The sequence below is a fragment of the Zalophus californianus genome, chromosome 9, assembly GCF_009762305.2.
Source record: "Zalophus californianus isolate mZalCal1 chromosome 9, mZalCal1.pri.v2, whole genome shotgun sequence".
NCBI lineage: Eukaryota > Metazoa > Chordata > Mammalia > Carnivora > Otariidae > Zalophus > Zalophus californianus.
The window spans coordinates 107844754-107858788 of NC_045603.1; the positions used below are offsets into that span (position 1 = coordinate 107844754).

The 14035-nt window shown below is 45.1% G+C and overlaps 1 protein-coding gene across 2 annotated transcripts in view; it reads right to left on the reverse strand.

Annotated features, from left to right (window-relative positions):
- The window catches only part of CCNY (cyclin Y), a 313868-nt gene that overhangs the window by 225149 nt on the left and 74684 nt on the right, over positions 1 to 14035 (reverse strand). The window contains exon 1 of one of the 2 annotated variants that reach the window (XM_027592354.2): positions 6562 to 7019. The exons of the other annotated variant lie outside the window; for it this stretch is intronic. Coding sequence (XP_027448155.1) covers positions 6562 to 6715 — 154 coding nt within the window. The 5' untranslated portion in view covers positions 6716 to 7019. Of the gene's footprint in view, positions 1 to 6561; positions 7020 to 14035 lie in introns of those variants that run through there. 2 annotated transcript variants of the gene reach the window in all.

Sequence of the window (14035 nt, forward strand, 5' to 3'; positions counted from 1 at the left end):
ATGGAATCACACCAGGCAAGTAGGCAGGATTTTTAAGCACATTCTCTTTAAGCAGAAAGGAAAGTGAGGCTCAGCAAGATGGAGGTCCCGCAGTAAAGGCAGAGCCATGTCTAGAACATGGGTCTCCTGATTATTAGGCTCCTGCTCTTTGCCCTCCAGCACACTTCACAGAGCTAGAGGCACATCCTGTAAACCCTCAGGAAGAGCCCATCCTGGATTTACCCTTCTTGAGCCCTGCCTCATTCTTCAGGAAAGGTAGGATAATGTTGAGTCTCGGAGCACAGAGAAGAAACAATGTCCTGATCAAGATTCCCAGCAACAAACTGTTCAATGTTTCAAGCTGATGTAAAATGCGGCAGGGAAAGTGAACTCTCTCTCTCCTTGCAGGTACAAGCTGAAAATGATACTGAATGCATGATATCAACTGCTATGGACTCACCCCGGCTGCCTTTTTGTTGACTCATGAAAGGATTCGTACTTTGAAGTATGACAGGCATGATACCGTCAATAGCACTCTTGTGAAAATACCAAATGCTGCATCCTTCAAGTAAGCCCAATATGACATGCTTGGAGCTAAATCTCTGACCCTGTGTGACTAAAACAGAATTTCAAAGCCACTCACATGTCTTGCATCTTGTCATTTTTCTTTCTTTTGGTTCTACCCTTTCCTAGATTGGAATGAATTTAATCTTTGTATTAGTTTCATCCAGCCAGAAATGTGAAAGTAATTCATCTCCTTAAGATGATAAAGACAATCAGCTTTGTAGAAAAGAGTGAGAAAATCTACCATTCTAGAAAATTAATCTTCACTCCTCTCAAAAAGTAGGCAGAAAAGTAAAAATCCTAATCACAAAGTATTGCTAGCTCAAAGCATACAGACAATGAATGAATGTCTTAAAACAAAGTGGGCATGGGCCAGGTATGAGGGTAGGGGGTCAGTTTCTAGACCCAGGTCAGTCCCTAATTAGCTGTCACAGGGTAGTTGAGACGTGGACCTCTAGCAAGTGATAGCAGACTGAATCCCAACTCTGACACTAACCAGCTATGAAACCTTGAGCAAATTTCTTAACCTTTCAGTCTCAATTTCTTCTCCTATAAAATAGGAAGAATGATACAAAGATTTAAAAAGATAATACAAGTCAAGTAATTAGCACAGCACTTGGCCCAAAGTTAACACACAGTAAATTCTACTATGTCCATGATCTGCATGACCTGGGCAAGAGACTACACCTCTCCAAGATTGTTTCCTTATCTGTAAAATGAAGATGGGGAGCAAATGACTCCACGATTCTAAACTAGAGAGGAAAATAAATAAGTAAAGGTTGTGGAATCTTCATCGGTGCTTTGGAGAATGGCCCTCTCCACAAACCTTTAAAGTGCACCTCTCCATACTGCCTAATATGCCTCAGTCCATGCTTGGTCAGGGTGTCTTCAAAATCTTGCAGGCAGTGCAGCTAATAAATCTTAGTCTGGAATGAAAGTCCACATGTATGGGTTTTGTCCATCAGGCTCGAAATGGTAATTGGGTCTGAGACACAAGAAGAAGAAATCCAAAGAGATGAGGTTGCAGATATCCAAAGAAATCAAGAGCAGTAATTTAAGCTAATACTGTAACAGGTAACAGCTTAGATTATAAATTGCTCCTTTGTCTCCCCACCCTTGTAACAGTGAGTGCACTTTTTCCAGTTTTCCTTCCCAGACCTAGGACGAGCCCCTTAGGCTTCTAGTTTCTCTGACTATGGAAAGTTAAAACACCATTTGCTGTATATCCTAGAACACTTCACACTTAATAAAGAAAATCACCAGGAGTGGCTAAGTTCATAATTGCATATGTTCATGTAGTACTTTTTGGATTATTAAGCATTTTGGCCTCACTTTGATCTTTAAGGATATAAGGCCATAGCTAAAGCCATTCATCTTAAGAGATAAGGAAAAAGACTAAATATATCACATTGTTAAACAGACTACAATTAGCCATCATTTATTTTGGTTTAGGTTTTTTTCTTTCTTTTGTTATGCCTTAAAACCTTTCTTAAGTCTCATTTTCAGGATTTCACCCTACCTGCTACCTCTCAAGTTAAACACAAACAAAACCAAAAAGTTTCATATCCACTCTACTTTCATTATTACAAGTCTTGGTCTTTCTCTACTTCCCTTCTGTTCTTCTCATGCAATAAATACACATGATGTACTCTGACTCCAAAGTCCTTAAATTGCTGGCTTCACTCATTCATTCAGACAAATATAGAGTGCAACCCCAGGACTAGTAAATGTGCGATGGCTAGTCAAGCAACAATGGAAAGTTTCCATGTGTCAATTACTGGCTGTAATTCAGGGTAAAAGGCACTTAGGTTACATCAGCAAACAAAATGAAGTGGTTCTATTGAAATTTACAAACTAGTAGGTAAATATGGCTATTATTATATATGTACATACTTATAACATAGAGGTGAAATGGAAGAAACAGTAATTCAGAGAATGTATACTAGGACTACTGATGGGTAATAGGAGAGATGTTAAAGGGGGCCGTCAGGAAGGCCTCACTGAAAAGATGAGGCATTAACCAAGACTGAAGGCAGTTGAGTTACCCAAGAGGAAACACAGAGAAAAACATTCCAGGCAGAGGGACAGAGCAAAGGCCCTGGGGTGAGAGCATGTCAGGTGTATTCAAGGAAGAGCAGTGAAGGAGGCCAGTGTGGCTAGAGTGAGCTAGCAAGGTGAGTGGGGAAGGCAGGCAGATCACACAGGGCCCTGAAGTCCATTGTAAAGCTTTTACTTAATATGAAATAAGCAGTCACATGTTAAAGTTTTTAAAAGGATCTCACCATGGCTGCTATGTTTGTTTGAGAAGAGACTATAGTAGACAAAGGTGGAAGCAAGAATATCAGTTAGGTGGCTTAGCTGAGACGAACAGCAGGAGAGGTTTTGAGAAGTGGTTGGATTCTGGACTTTTTTGAAGGTTGACAAGCCACTCTTTCCTAGCAGACTGGATATAGGATGATGGAAAAATTGGGTTGTCAAAGAAGACAGCTGAGCTACAAAGAATGAAATTGCAAGCAACTATTCTGAGGCAAAACTCTAAAGTGACACTTCGGTACAGATGTTACAGGCATTCTATCCTGATTTACTTGGTCTCATCAAATCTGAACTTTTCTTTAAGTCCACCCCTCTTTCTCTCCTCCCACAGCAATAATCTAATCAGGGAAGGCCAGTCTATTGAAGATACATGATGCTTCTTCTCAGAGAAACTGTGGCTATGACTGTAAAAACAGACACCCTCTTCCAGAAAGCAACCCCAGGACTAGTAAATGTGTGATGGCTAGTCAAGCGACAAGGGAAAGTTTCCATGTGTCAATTACTGGCTGTATGACTTTAGGCAAGTCATTTTTCCTCTCTCTGCCTAATTCTTTTGTATTACAGTAAGGATAATATCGTCCAAGGGCTACTGTGAATACCAAGTGAGCGAACGGGTATCCAGCAGTCAGAGCGGCATTTAGCACAGAGTAAACAATACGTAAGGGTTGCAAGTATTACTATCATTGTCGTTAAGTCTTTTTGTTAATTCTCAACCTCGGAATAATTGTATGAGAAATAATACCTAGGGAGTTGATGAGTCTAATATACATTTCCAAAAACGTGAATAACCTAACACTAAGGTACACTGAGTACAAAGACAGGGCAAGTTGCTGGTAAGTGTCATGGACGCCTAACTGCCCTAACTCAGTCACTGAAATACTACAGGACAAATATTACCCACTGTGTGTTCTGGGCAGGGAAAACATGGATTCAAACCTCGTATCTCTGTGATTTTAAGAAAGTGACCTATCACAGAAGCCCCATGAACTTCTCTGAACCTTTCAATTCTAGTTGTTTGAGATGTCTCTAAGGATAAAGATGGTACTTGACCACTTCAGCTTTTGTGATATACTCAAGGATGCTTCAGCTATAGTTTTTAAATGTTTACTAATCATCTATCAATATAATTCAGAAGTTAAAATCTATACCTATTTCTATATGCTATTTAACTTAAACAAGTCTGTTCCCTTCTCCCAGCTTCTGATACTGAACGAATTGCTACGGAAAATGCCCCTGAACAACAGACATCCAGCGAGGGATTCTCAACCCTACCTGCATCTTCGAATTACCTGGAGAACTTTAAACATATTAATGCCAAGGCCCAGTCCTAGATTTCTGGTGTAACTGAAACCAATATTAAGAACCACAGAGAGGTAAATCCTAGCAGTATTATTTATTGAATTTTGGGAGACAGAGAGAATACTGTTTAAATAGTGAATTAGCATTTCTGGGTTTAAACTAGCATCATCATATGAACTGAGTTCTGGGATAAGAAGACACTAGGAACCTAGATTAGAAACCTTTTTAACCTGCCCTAGAGTCTCTTAAGCGATCCTGAACTTCCAAAACAAGAGTTGGTGGTCTTCCAAATGTTTTCTCAAAGCTGACTTGATGACCAAAACTGAGATTTCTTTCAAATGAAATAACACACAATACTATTCTATTTTTCTCCGGCAAAATCCTTCTAAGACTTAGTGCCAAATACCTGGTAATAATTACCCCCCCCCCAGTTTCCTTGCTATAGTCAATAATAGTATGCAGCTTGGCATTAAGAAACATGAATTTTCCTTTTGTCTGTATTTTTCTAATTCATTATATAAAACATAAAGCCTCTTCCCAATATTAGTGCACAACATGGAGAAATTACTTCCAAATGTTTTTGCCTATCAGCATTGTATAAGACTGGGTAATGGCTTTCTATAATAAACTCATTCATTCCTTTAAAATATAATACTCATTAAATCTTTACTACAGGGGCGCCTGGGTGGCTCAGATGGTTAAGTGTCTGCCTTCAGCTCAGGTCATGATCCCAGGGTCCTGGGATTGAGCCCCACATCGGGCTCCTGGCTCAGCAGGGAGCCTGCTTCTCCCTCTCCCTCTGCCTTTCCCCCTGCTCATGCTCTCTCTCTCTCTGTGTCTCAAATAAATAAATAAATAAATCTTAAAAAAATAAAAAATAAATAAATCTTTACTATATGCTAGACATTTCCTTCAGCTGCTTAGACCATACCAGTGATCAAGACAGACCAGACCTAATATCCTTCTAGATGCCTTTAAATGCATGAATTTAAAGTATAACTTTAAACTCAAAGACATCTAATGAGATTAAGATAATTTCTACACTAGAAATTCATGTGGAACCCTAATTTACTAAGTGCTTACTATAAACCAGATGTTATATTAGTCCCTTTAATATGTGGTATTCATTTAATAAAGTTGCTGTCCTGCAGAGACGACAGTACTATTTAAAAGAAATTAAAAGATGCCAAACAATGAGAAAATTCTTTCCTTTAGCACAGTTTAAATTTGGCTTTCCACACTAGAGGGAATTCTCCATCCTAAAGCTGTCAAGAATGACTTATGACAGAGTTGTGTCAATTCATTCACACAAGAAATTTTTTCACCTTAGTTCAACTACATCAACTGTGAGAAGATTTGGGAGTTAAAAAAAGAAAAATCACGTTGTCATAAAAATATATTTCCAATTTCACATTTTTTAGTTGAAATATGCAAACTCTGTTTCAAGCATGATGCATAAACTACCTATCCATATTAAGCCACATAGCTGAAGGATAAATTAGTACTAACGAATATACTGTGAGACAAAATAAATCAATACACATTACTAGGTGCAGTGATCAGTCCTTTAACTTTACAAACACTACTCCAAACATCACTCAGCTCAATTAGAAATCCACAGGACTGTAATTCTGCCACAAGCAAAAACTGGGTGACAACCCAAAGATGTCTCCAAACCATTCTGATAATAATTGAGTTTGTTGTTTTGTTCTGTTTTTTTTTTTTAAGTATTCAGGTGAAGCTATGTGATTCCAATCCTGCGCGCGCGCGCACACACACACACAAAATCCTTAGGAAACTGCCAATTGGGGTCAATTTGTAAGTTTCCGGGGAAAGCTGAGACTCGTCAACTCTGTTCCCCCAACTCCAGGTAGAGACTGATTCCAAAATGGGATTCACTCCTCATTTACGCCAAGGATCATCCATTCCCTTCGCCTTCTAAAGGACAAACGAGCTCACCCTTCCCGTGAATAACTTGGCTTGTGGCTACATTCACACAGTGCCTGGAACACAGGCTCTCCGGTCGCCCCCGCCCCAGCACTGGCCGCTCAAGTCTGGACAAGAGCCAGCTCTTGTCACCTCTCGACCTGCACCCCTCCGCCCCTGCGGTAACTCCCGAGCCGTCCGCCGGCAAAGTTTCGCCGCCGCTAGCTCGGGGGTACAAGCCAGGGGGCCTCTCGGGGTCTCCGGGACCCCGGCTCCGGGACCCCGGAGCTCCCGGGGTTACGGGGACGAAGACCCGGTCCTGCCCTGATTACAGAAGCAGGCTGAGAAAGCCAAAGCAGCCTCGGCCATACAGACGCTGGGGGTGCAGAAAGAGCACCGCGGATGCAGGAGGGGTGTGGGGACGTCAGGAGCGGGCTCGGCGAGGTCGCCGCCCCACGACCCGGACTCGCCCGCGCTCACCGTCGATGTTCTCCCGGTCGCTGATGTGCTGCAGGTTGCAGCCCGTGTCCTCCCGGCTCAGGTCCGTGTCGGGCCGGTAGGACTCCAGCCGGGAGTGGGCATTCCTCCGGAGCTTGGGGCTGGACGACACGCAGCACGAGGTAGTGTTCCCCATCTTCGGTGGCCCCCAGACTCCTGCTGCTCTCGCCTTCCTCCCCGTCCCCCGGAGCGGGGCGCGGGCGGGCGCGGGGCGCGGGCGGTGGGGGCGTGGAGGGGAGGCTCGCCCGCCCGCCCGCCGCCGCGGGAGGGGGCGGAAGCCGCAGCAGGCCCCCGGGTCAGCAGCGGCGGCGGCGGCGGGGCCTCGCCATGGGCGGCGGCGACGAGCGGGCGGCGGCCCCGGCTCCCCCTGTTCCCCTTCGGCCTCCGCGCTCGCCCGCCTCCGTTCGGCGGGCCTGTCCGCGGCGGAGGAGCGCTCGGGTCCGCGCGACTGCGGCCGCCGAGCCTAGCTCACCCCGCCGCGGCCATGGCGGGCGGCGCCGCGCAGGCCGCCTCCCCCCTCCCCGCGCTTCCCGGACGGCGCCCAGGTCCCCTGCGGCGGCGGCGGCCTCCGCAAGAGGTTCCGGTTCAAGCGGGGAAGCCGCGTGTCCGTGCGGGGCGGAACGGCGGGCGCGCGTGGGCACGACTCTGGGGCCCGGCGCTGCGAAGCCGGGTGCTGCCCGCGAGGATGCTCGGGCGCCCTCCCCCGCCGTCGGCGCCCGCCCCCCGCCGCAGCCCCCGCCCCGCCCCGTCGCAGCCCCCGCCCCGCCCCGTCACCGCCTCTTCCCTCTGCCCTGGAAGCAGATCGGCCGGCGAAGAGGGAGGTCCCGTGCCGGCGCGGCCCCGCGCAGAGTGTGGGGTCGAGGCCGGGGACTGCGCCTCACGCAGGCAGGCGTAGGAGCCACAGACCACGCGGTTGGAAGCTCGGCGTCTCGAGGCCCTTTCTCTCCCGCTGTCCGCGTCCTCCCCCTCCCCCGGGCCTAACGCTGGGACGAGAGGTGTGTGTGGCGGACCTACCCCGCCCTGGGGCCGGCGCGGTCCCCCGGGGACCGCGGAGAGGGCGGAGGGGGCGGGAGCGCAGCCGAGTAGCCTGAGGGAGGGCTGGGGGCACACGGTGGAGAAAGGGTGGGGATGCGGCCGCCTCCCCGGGGTGCGCGGAGGCTGTGTTTCTCCCACACCGCGGGGAGAGGGGATTCTTTTATTTTGAAAGTATTTAAAAGGAAACTGGGCCTTGATTTGGGACTTCTCGCTTCTGTTTTGAGTTTTTCCAGGACTTGATGGTGACCTTTAAGCCGTGAGATAAATCTGGGGGACCCCTGGGCTACATTAATGTGGAATTAGCTGCAGTGTTTTTTGAGTTTCTAGGAAATTAATGTGAAGTAGAGACAGATAACTAAACATCAGCAATCCTTTACTTTTCAGTGCTGTGGGGTTTTGTCTTGCTGAGATCAGCCTGATCTAAAGCATGTTAGCTAAGATAAAGGTATGTGAAAGTGCCTGGCTCACGAGAGATGTTCAGTAAATCGTGGGTTCCATTCCCTCCCGGCACCCCAGAAAGACCTTGCCTAACGTGGCAGAAATAACCTTCCCACTCTTTTTCCAAATAGTCAGTGAAGGAGTCGTGAGAAGACTCAGGGAAAAAATGGCTTTGAACACAAAAAATATGGTGCAACCCTATTAATTTTATATCTGAGGAAACTGAAGTCGAGAAAGATGAAGTGCCTTGATTTGCCCGAGGTCCCAGTACTAGTTAGTGACAGATGCAAATACTAAAAGGGAAGAAAAGAAGTAAGGAAACTTAACACTTACATAGCATCAGCAACGTGTGGACATCTTGCTGAGGCTTTATAAACAGCTTTATTTCGTTTAATTCTTGATACCTATCCTTTTTTACAACCTGTGCTGTCTGTCTTGCACTCATAAACATGAGTACATTTATTAGTCAATAATCAAAAAAGCCTCATGCTCTGAACTGGATTAATGCCATTTGTTGCAGTAAGTGGCACATGTCCTTGGAAAACAAATGGCAGCAAAGTGCTGATGTTGACAAGATGAGAAAGGAAATGTAAAAGGGAAGTTCCAAAGAATTGCAGCCCTGAAAAGGTGGGTAAATAGCAACAAGACAAAATAATCCTCATTTATTAAAGCAGTTCTGACTTTCTTGCTTCCCAGGAAGTTTGAATGGGACATAACTGCAAATCAGTGAATGTGTATATTCACGTTTTCGGGGCTACAGTGTGTGGGTAAGATGGATGAAAATTGGGACAGGGGTTATCATCTTGTCTGTTCTGATTGCAGTTTTGTAGTTGGGATACTATAAGCATCCAAATACTGAACCATAGGTGTATGGCATATCCACTTAGGTATATTAAATAATTTTCATTGTAGAATTAAATATTTATATCAGTGATATGCTTTGAAGGGTTTAAGAGGAGAGGCAGAATAGCTGTCTGCAAGCTTTGTGTGCTGGCGGGTCATCGGGCAGTGTTAACTGAAAAGAACGTCTGGAGGTGAGGGAAGACAAGACTGGGGTTCAGGGTAGCCACAGCCTCTTGCCAAAGGATGGACAGCCATTGGTCTGCAGGAGCTTTTCTGTCCCACACCTTCCTCATCCCCTCTTAGACATTCCTGCCATGTGACTTTTGGTCCACAGAGCCAGGACTAGTGCTAAAGCCTCCTCAGTGACTTTCCTGAGTGCCACGCCCCCCTGCCAGTCTTCACGCCCCACCACCAACACACACACACACACACACACACACACACACGCATGCGTGCGCACGCGCACGCACATGCACGCACTTCAAACTCTTCAGGCAAAGACACCCGCTCCTTGAAACGCAGTGACACTTTAGGAGAGGTTGCAGAAGCAAAGTGATGCCAAGATGAAAATGAAATGTGTTATTTATTAAACACTTGCTGGAAGCCATGCCCTGTACTAAGTATTTTTTACATCTAAGCCTATGCTGTTTCCCACATTTTACAAATAAAGACACTTTAATTCTGATGATTAAACCTAAGATCACTACTGAGAAAAGGCCTAAGTGGAGATATTAACCTTGGTTCTGACTGCTAAGTCCATGAGGTCCGCTCCCAGCTGTATCACCCAAACACCTCCAGATATCACTGAACAAGAAGGGAACAAAGAAGCAGATTAGAATAATGAGAGAAGAAATCTGCAAAAGTTTTGAGTGGGAAAGAGTCTAGTGTTTCTTCTCTCCTTTTTTCTATTCTCTTTTTGAAGGAAGCTGGCAATGACTGCTTAGGACTAGTTCTGGACTTCAAGAAGAGAGGGGATCCTTATTTCTTTGGGCCCCACCCTTCTGACCAGAGTAAGTAGACAGGCAAGAGGGTTGAAGAGAAGCATATGCAGAAATGTGCATTTAGCCACAATGTCTTTGACATTGCATCACTTGGGAATCTAAATGCAAGGACACTTCATAAATAGAATAAATCTAGCCCAGGATTGGGGCCAGAGGGAGAGAGAGAAGGTGAGCACTGCAGCCCAAGGCCCCCGTCCTCAAATCCTTCAGCCTTTTGAGAGAACATCAACCTGGATATACTCATAACCCACCCTACTCTTTACGTAGAAAGAATCATTTGGGTATTTTTTTTCCTTCACCTTTCTCTGTAATTACTGTTTAAGATTTTGGTCATTGTGGAACGCCTGGGTGGCTCAGTCGGTTAAGCATCTGCCTTCAGCTCAGGTCATGATCCCAGGGTCCTGGAATCAAGTCCTGCATCGGGCTCCCTGCTGAGCAGGGAGCCTGCTTCTCCCTCTGCCACTCCACCTGCTTGTGTTCTCTCTCTGGCATATAAATAAATAAAAAAAATCTTTAAAAAATTTTTTGGTCATTGTGAAGAGGTGAATATGGAAACTTAGGTGAACAACCTAAGTCATTGCTCTTCAAATTTTTTTTAGCAGTAGTAGCTTTTTTTTAACAACATTTTTCAGTGGACCCACAATATTTAACACATATGATCGATATTAGTATTAACCTTTAAGATCTACTTATAAAAAACAAACTATTGAGTATAAGCTACCTTAATTGAATCAGGTAGATCATAATTATAGTCTTACTTCAGTCACATTTATATCCATGAAATATGAATCACCCCCTAGAGTACAGAAAACACTGAGCCAAGTTAATGCAGGGCCTGGACTTTTGGTCAAAAGAAGGAAAATGGATAGAGTCTGGGGGAGAAAAACCTTCCCAGAGTATATCTGCCCTTTTCTTATCACTGGTAACCAGTTTCCTGTGTTAGTCAACATTTGTAAGCAGCAATGGAAAAACCAAGACCCTTTGTTGTACCACCAACACTCTTCCTGTCACCATTTTATTTTCCACTGACCTCCCCTCCAGATAAGGCCTCCATCTAGTACTTGAAGCTAGGCAGTCCAAAATGTGACCAGCTATTGGGGAAGTATTTACTTTGATAGCCACTTGACCTTGACCAATGTAAGTGATTCATTTATTGAGAAAACATTTCTTAAAAGTGTGCTGAGCCAGGCACCTTAGGGATACAAGAATGGATAAGATTTAGTTCTCACCCCTGAGAAGCTCATCATCTGGTAAGGTAAACAGTCAAAAGATCAGGTGTAGAATATGTCCAGCAATGTGAATGATTGTAGTCACTTAGTGGTAAAATCTGAAGACCACCAAGACTGCTACCTATAATTAAAAACCTTTCTTGCCTATGGATACATCTAAAATTCCAGGGAGATTTACTCCTATGAAGTAAACAATTATATCCAGAGATTGTCTGAATGAAAATTCCCACAAGCAATTAAAGATGATGGCTAGTGGATTTAAACACTGATGCCAAGTCCCTTGAACTAGAGTAACTGCCAGAAACAATGTGTTGAGAAGGATTCTGAGGTCATATTCCAGCCCAACAGGGAAATTGAATGCCGCCATAAGGAAAGAGGAAGTGGAGAAGGTGGCACTGGTGTCATTATTTCCTATCCATGAGTAAAACTTTTGTTTATGGAACAAATACTGAAGCCAGGGATAGCCATAGTCTCTGGGTTCTGGGCGAAGGTCCACGTAGAAGCTGATTTATCTACCATGCGACTGAGAATTCACCACCCGTCCCCAGGCTAACCAGCCTTAAGAAGTCTAATCTCTCTCTTGCCCTTTCCAACCTTATCTGCTTTATCCCTCTATGCTCACCAACAATAGAAATGGTAGAGGTATGTGCAGTCTCTGAGAACTAGGATGTGCTTTTGATAAGGCAAATCCCAGCATCTCACAGGGTCAGACGGAGAGGCTGTTACTTCTCTACCCGGTGTCAGTCCTCCCATCTTCCTTTTAATGGAGCCCTCCATTTTGTGGGGACCAGCAGTACGCCTGCCTCGGAGGTGACAGCTGGCCATGTGACTTAAGTTTAGCCAATGATATGTGAGTGGAGTCTTACAGGAAAGCCCTCTGAAGGTGTTTCCTCTTCTCTGCTTCTTGGAATGTGGACATGATGGCTGGAATTCTAGTGCGCACTTTGGAATACCAGCTGACCTTGAAGTTGAAAGCCATCTACAGCCATGTCCTTGTAGGCTTGTTTTACATGAAAGAAATAAACTACGTTGTATAAGCCACTGTTATTTTGAATTACCAAGTAATATGCAGCCAAATCCGATCCTGATTTGGCAAGGATTTTATGTTATCCTTTGGTAGAGTCTTATGTCTCTGTGTCAGCAGCTTTCACTGATTGGCCCTGAGATAATGGGGTCTCTGACCTAGTACTGTGCAGTCATCTTATATACTTGGCTCCCCATAGCAAAATCCAGGCTGGAATGGGAAAATGCAGTAGGCAGGTTCTGGAGTCAAGATTGGATTTTGTGGCAAAAAGAAGTGGTTTCTCCAAAAGACAGATTAGTCCCCATGGAAATTAAAAGAAGTAAATGCCTGGGGCGCCTGGGTGGCTCAGTCGTTGAGCGTCTGCCTTCGGCTCAGGTCATGATCCCAGGGTCCTGGGATCGAGCCCCGCATCGGGCTCCCTGCTCGGCGGGAAGCCTGCTTCTCCCTCTCCCACTCCCCCTGCTTGTGTTCCCTCTCTCGCTGTGTCTCTCTCTGTCAAATAAATAAATAAAATCTTTAAAAAAAAAAGAAAAGTAAATGCCTGGTGAATTATTTTAATATAGCACTCCTTCAATATTCCCAGAACTGGAACCAAAGGTTCCTGTGAGCAGGAAACTCTATGAACACACCGTGGTATTTATGCTGAATATCTACCTGACCCAGGACATTGATTCTTTCCTGTCAAAAAGGTGTTTTGTTTTGTTTTGTTTTGTTTTGTTTTGTTTTCTGGACCTCTCTTCATGACTCCTCCATTGACTATTTGGAAAAAGGGTAGAAAGTTGGTTTCTGCCACCTTGCATTCTTCTGAACACAGGCAAAAAGTCTTTCCAGTCTAAAATGGTTGGCATTGGCGGCATTGGTGGGGGATTTATTGAATGTCTCCCGTGAGCCAGGCACTTTCACTTACCTTTATGTTAGTTAACTGACCTCAGTTCAGACCCTGTTCCCAACATGACAAAACCCAGCAGCATTTTATTTTATTTTATTTTATTTTATTTTATTTGAGAGAGAATGAGAGAGAGAGAGCACGAGAGGGAAGAGGGTCAGAGGGAGAAGCAGACTCCCTGCCGAGCAGGGAGCCCGATGTGGGACTCGATCCCGGGACTCCAGGATCATGACCCGAGCCGAAGGCAGTCGCTTAACCAACTGAGCCACCCAGGCGCCCCCCAGCAGCATTTTAAAAGTGAAATAAGGATAGTTGATGAATTGCGTTAATTTATTGCCTCTACCTCGCATTTTTAACCTCCAAGGTACTCCAAACACTCTACAGCTATAATTCAACATTCAAATAGCTCTGGGGTCCCCAGGAGCAGCCACGTAGATCCTACTGAAGCAGGCAATCCTGTCACTCCCCTGCTTAAGATTTGTCAATAGCCTCTCACTGCCTGTAGGATAAAATTTCCACTCTGCCTGACATTCAAGCCCACCTTTTCTCCAGCTGATCAGAACTGCTCAGAATGCACCATACGGCCTGCCATGCCATTCCCGTCTCGCTTTACTTGTGTGACCCCATCCCCTAAACACCCTTCCTCCTCCACTGCCCAGGTCCACGTTTTTTATCCTCAGCCTTCAAGGCCCAGCACAAGCACTGTTTTTTCTTAGTCCCTCTGCTGGAAATCATAAACTCACAGATTTTATCAAAACCACTCATCTCTTCCTACTTGTTTTTATGAATTAATTTGTTTTATTTTGCCTACTAAACTCTAACTCCGAAAGGGCACCCCTGTTTGCTTCCCTGATTGTTCTTTGTGGCCCTTTGCCACAGTGCCTGGCATGTAGGATGAGCTCAGGGACTATTTGTTACCTGAGTAAGAGTTGTGGCAAGTACCTAAACATGCTTTTTTAATCCTGGTCGTGTCTGTCCATTCTTTATTCTCAGCAGGAGA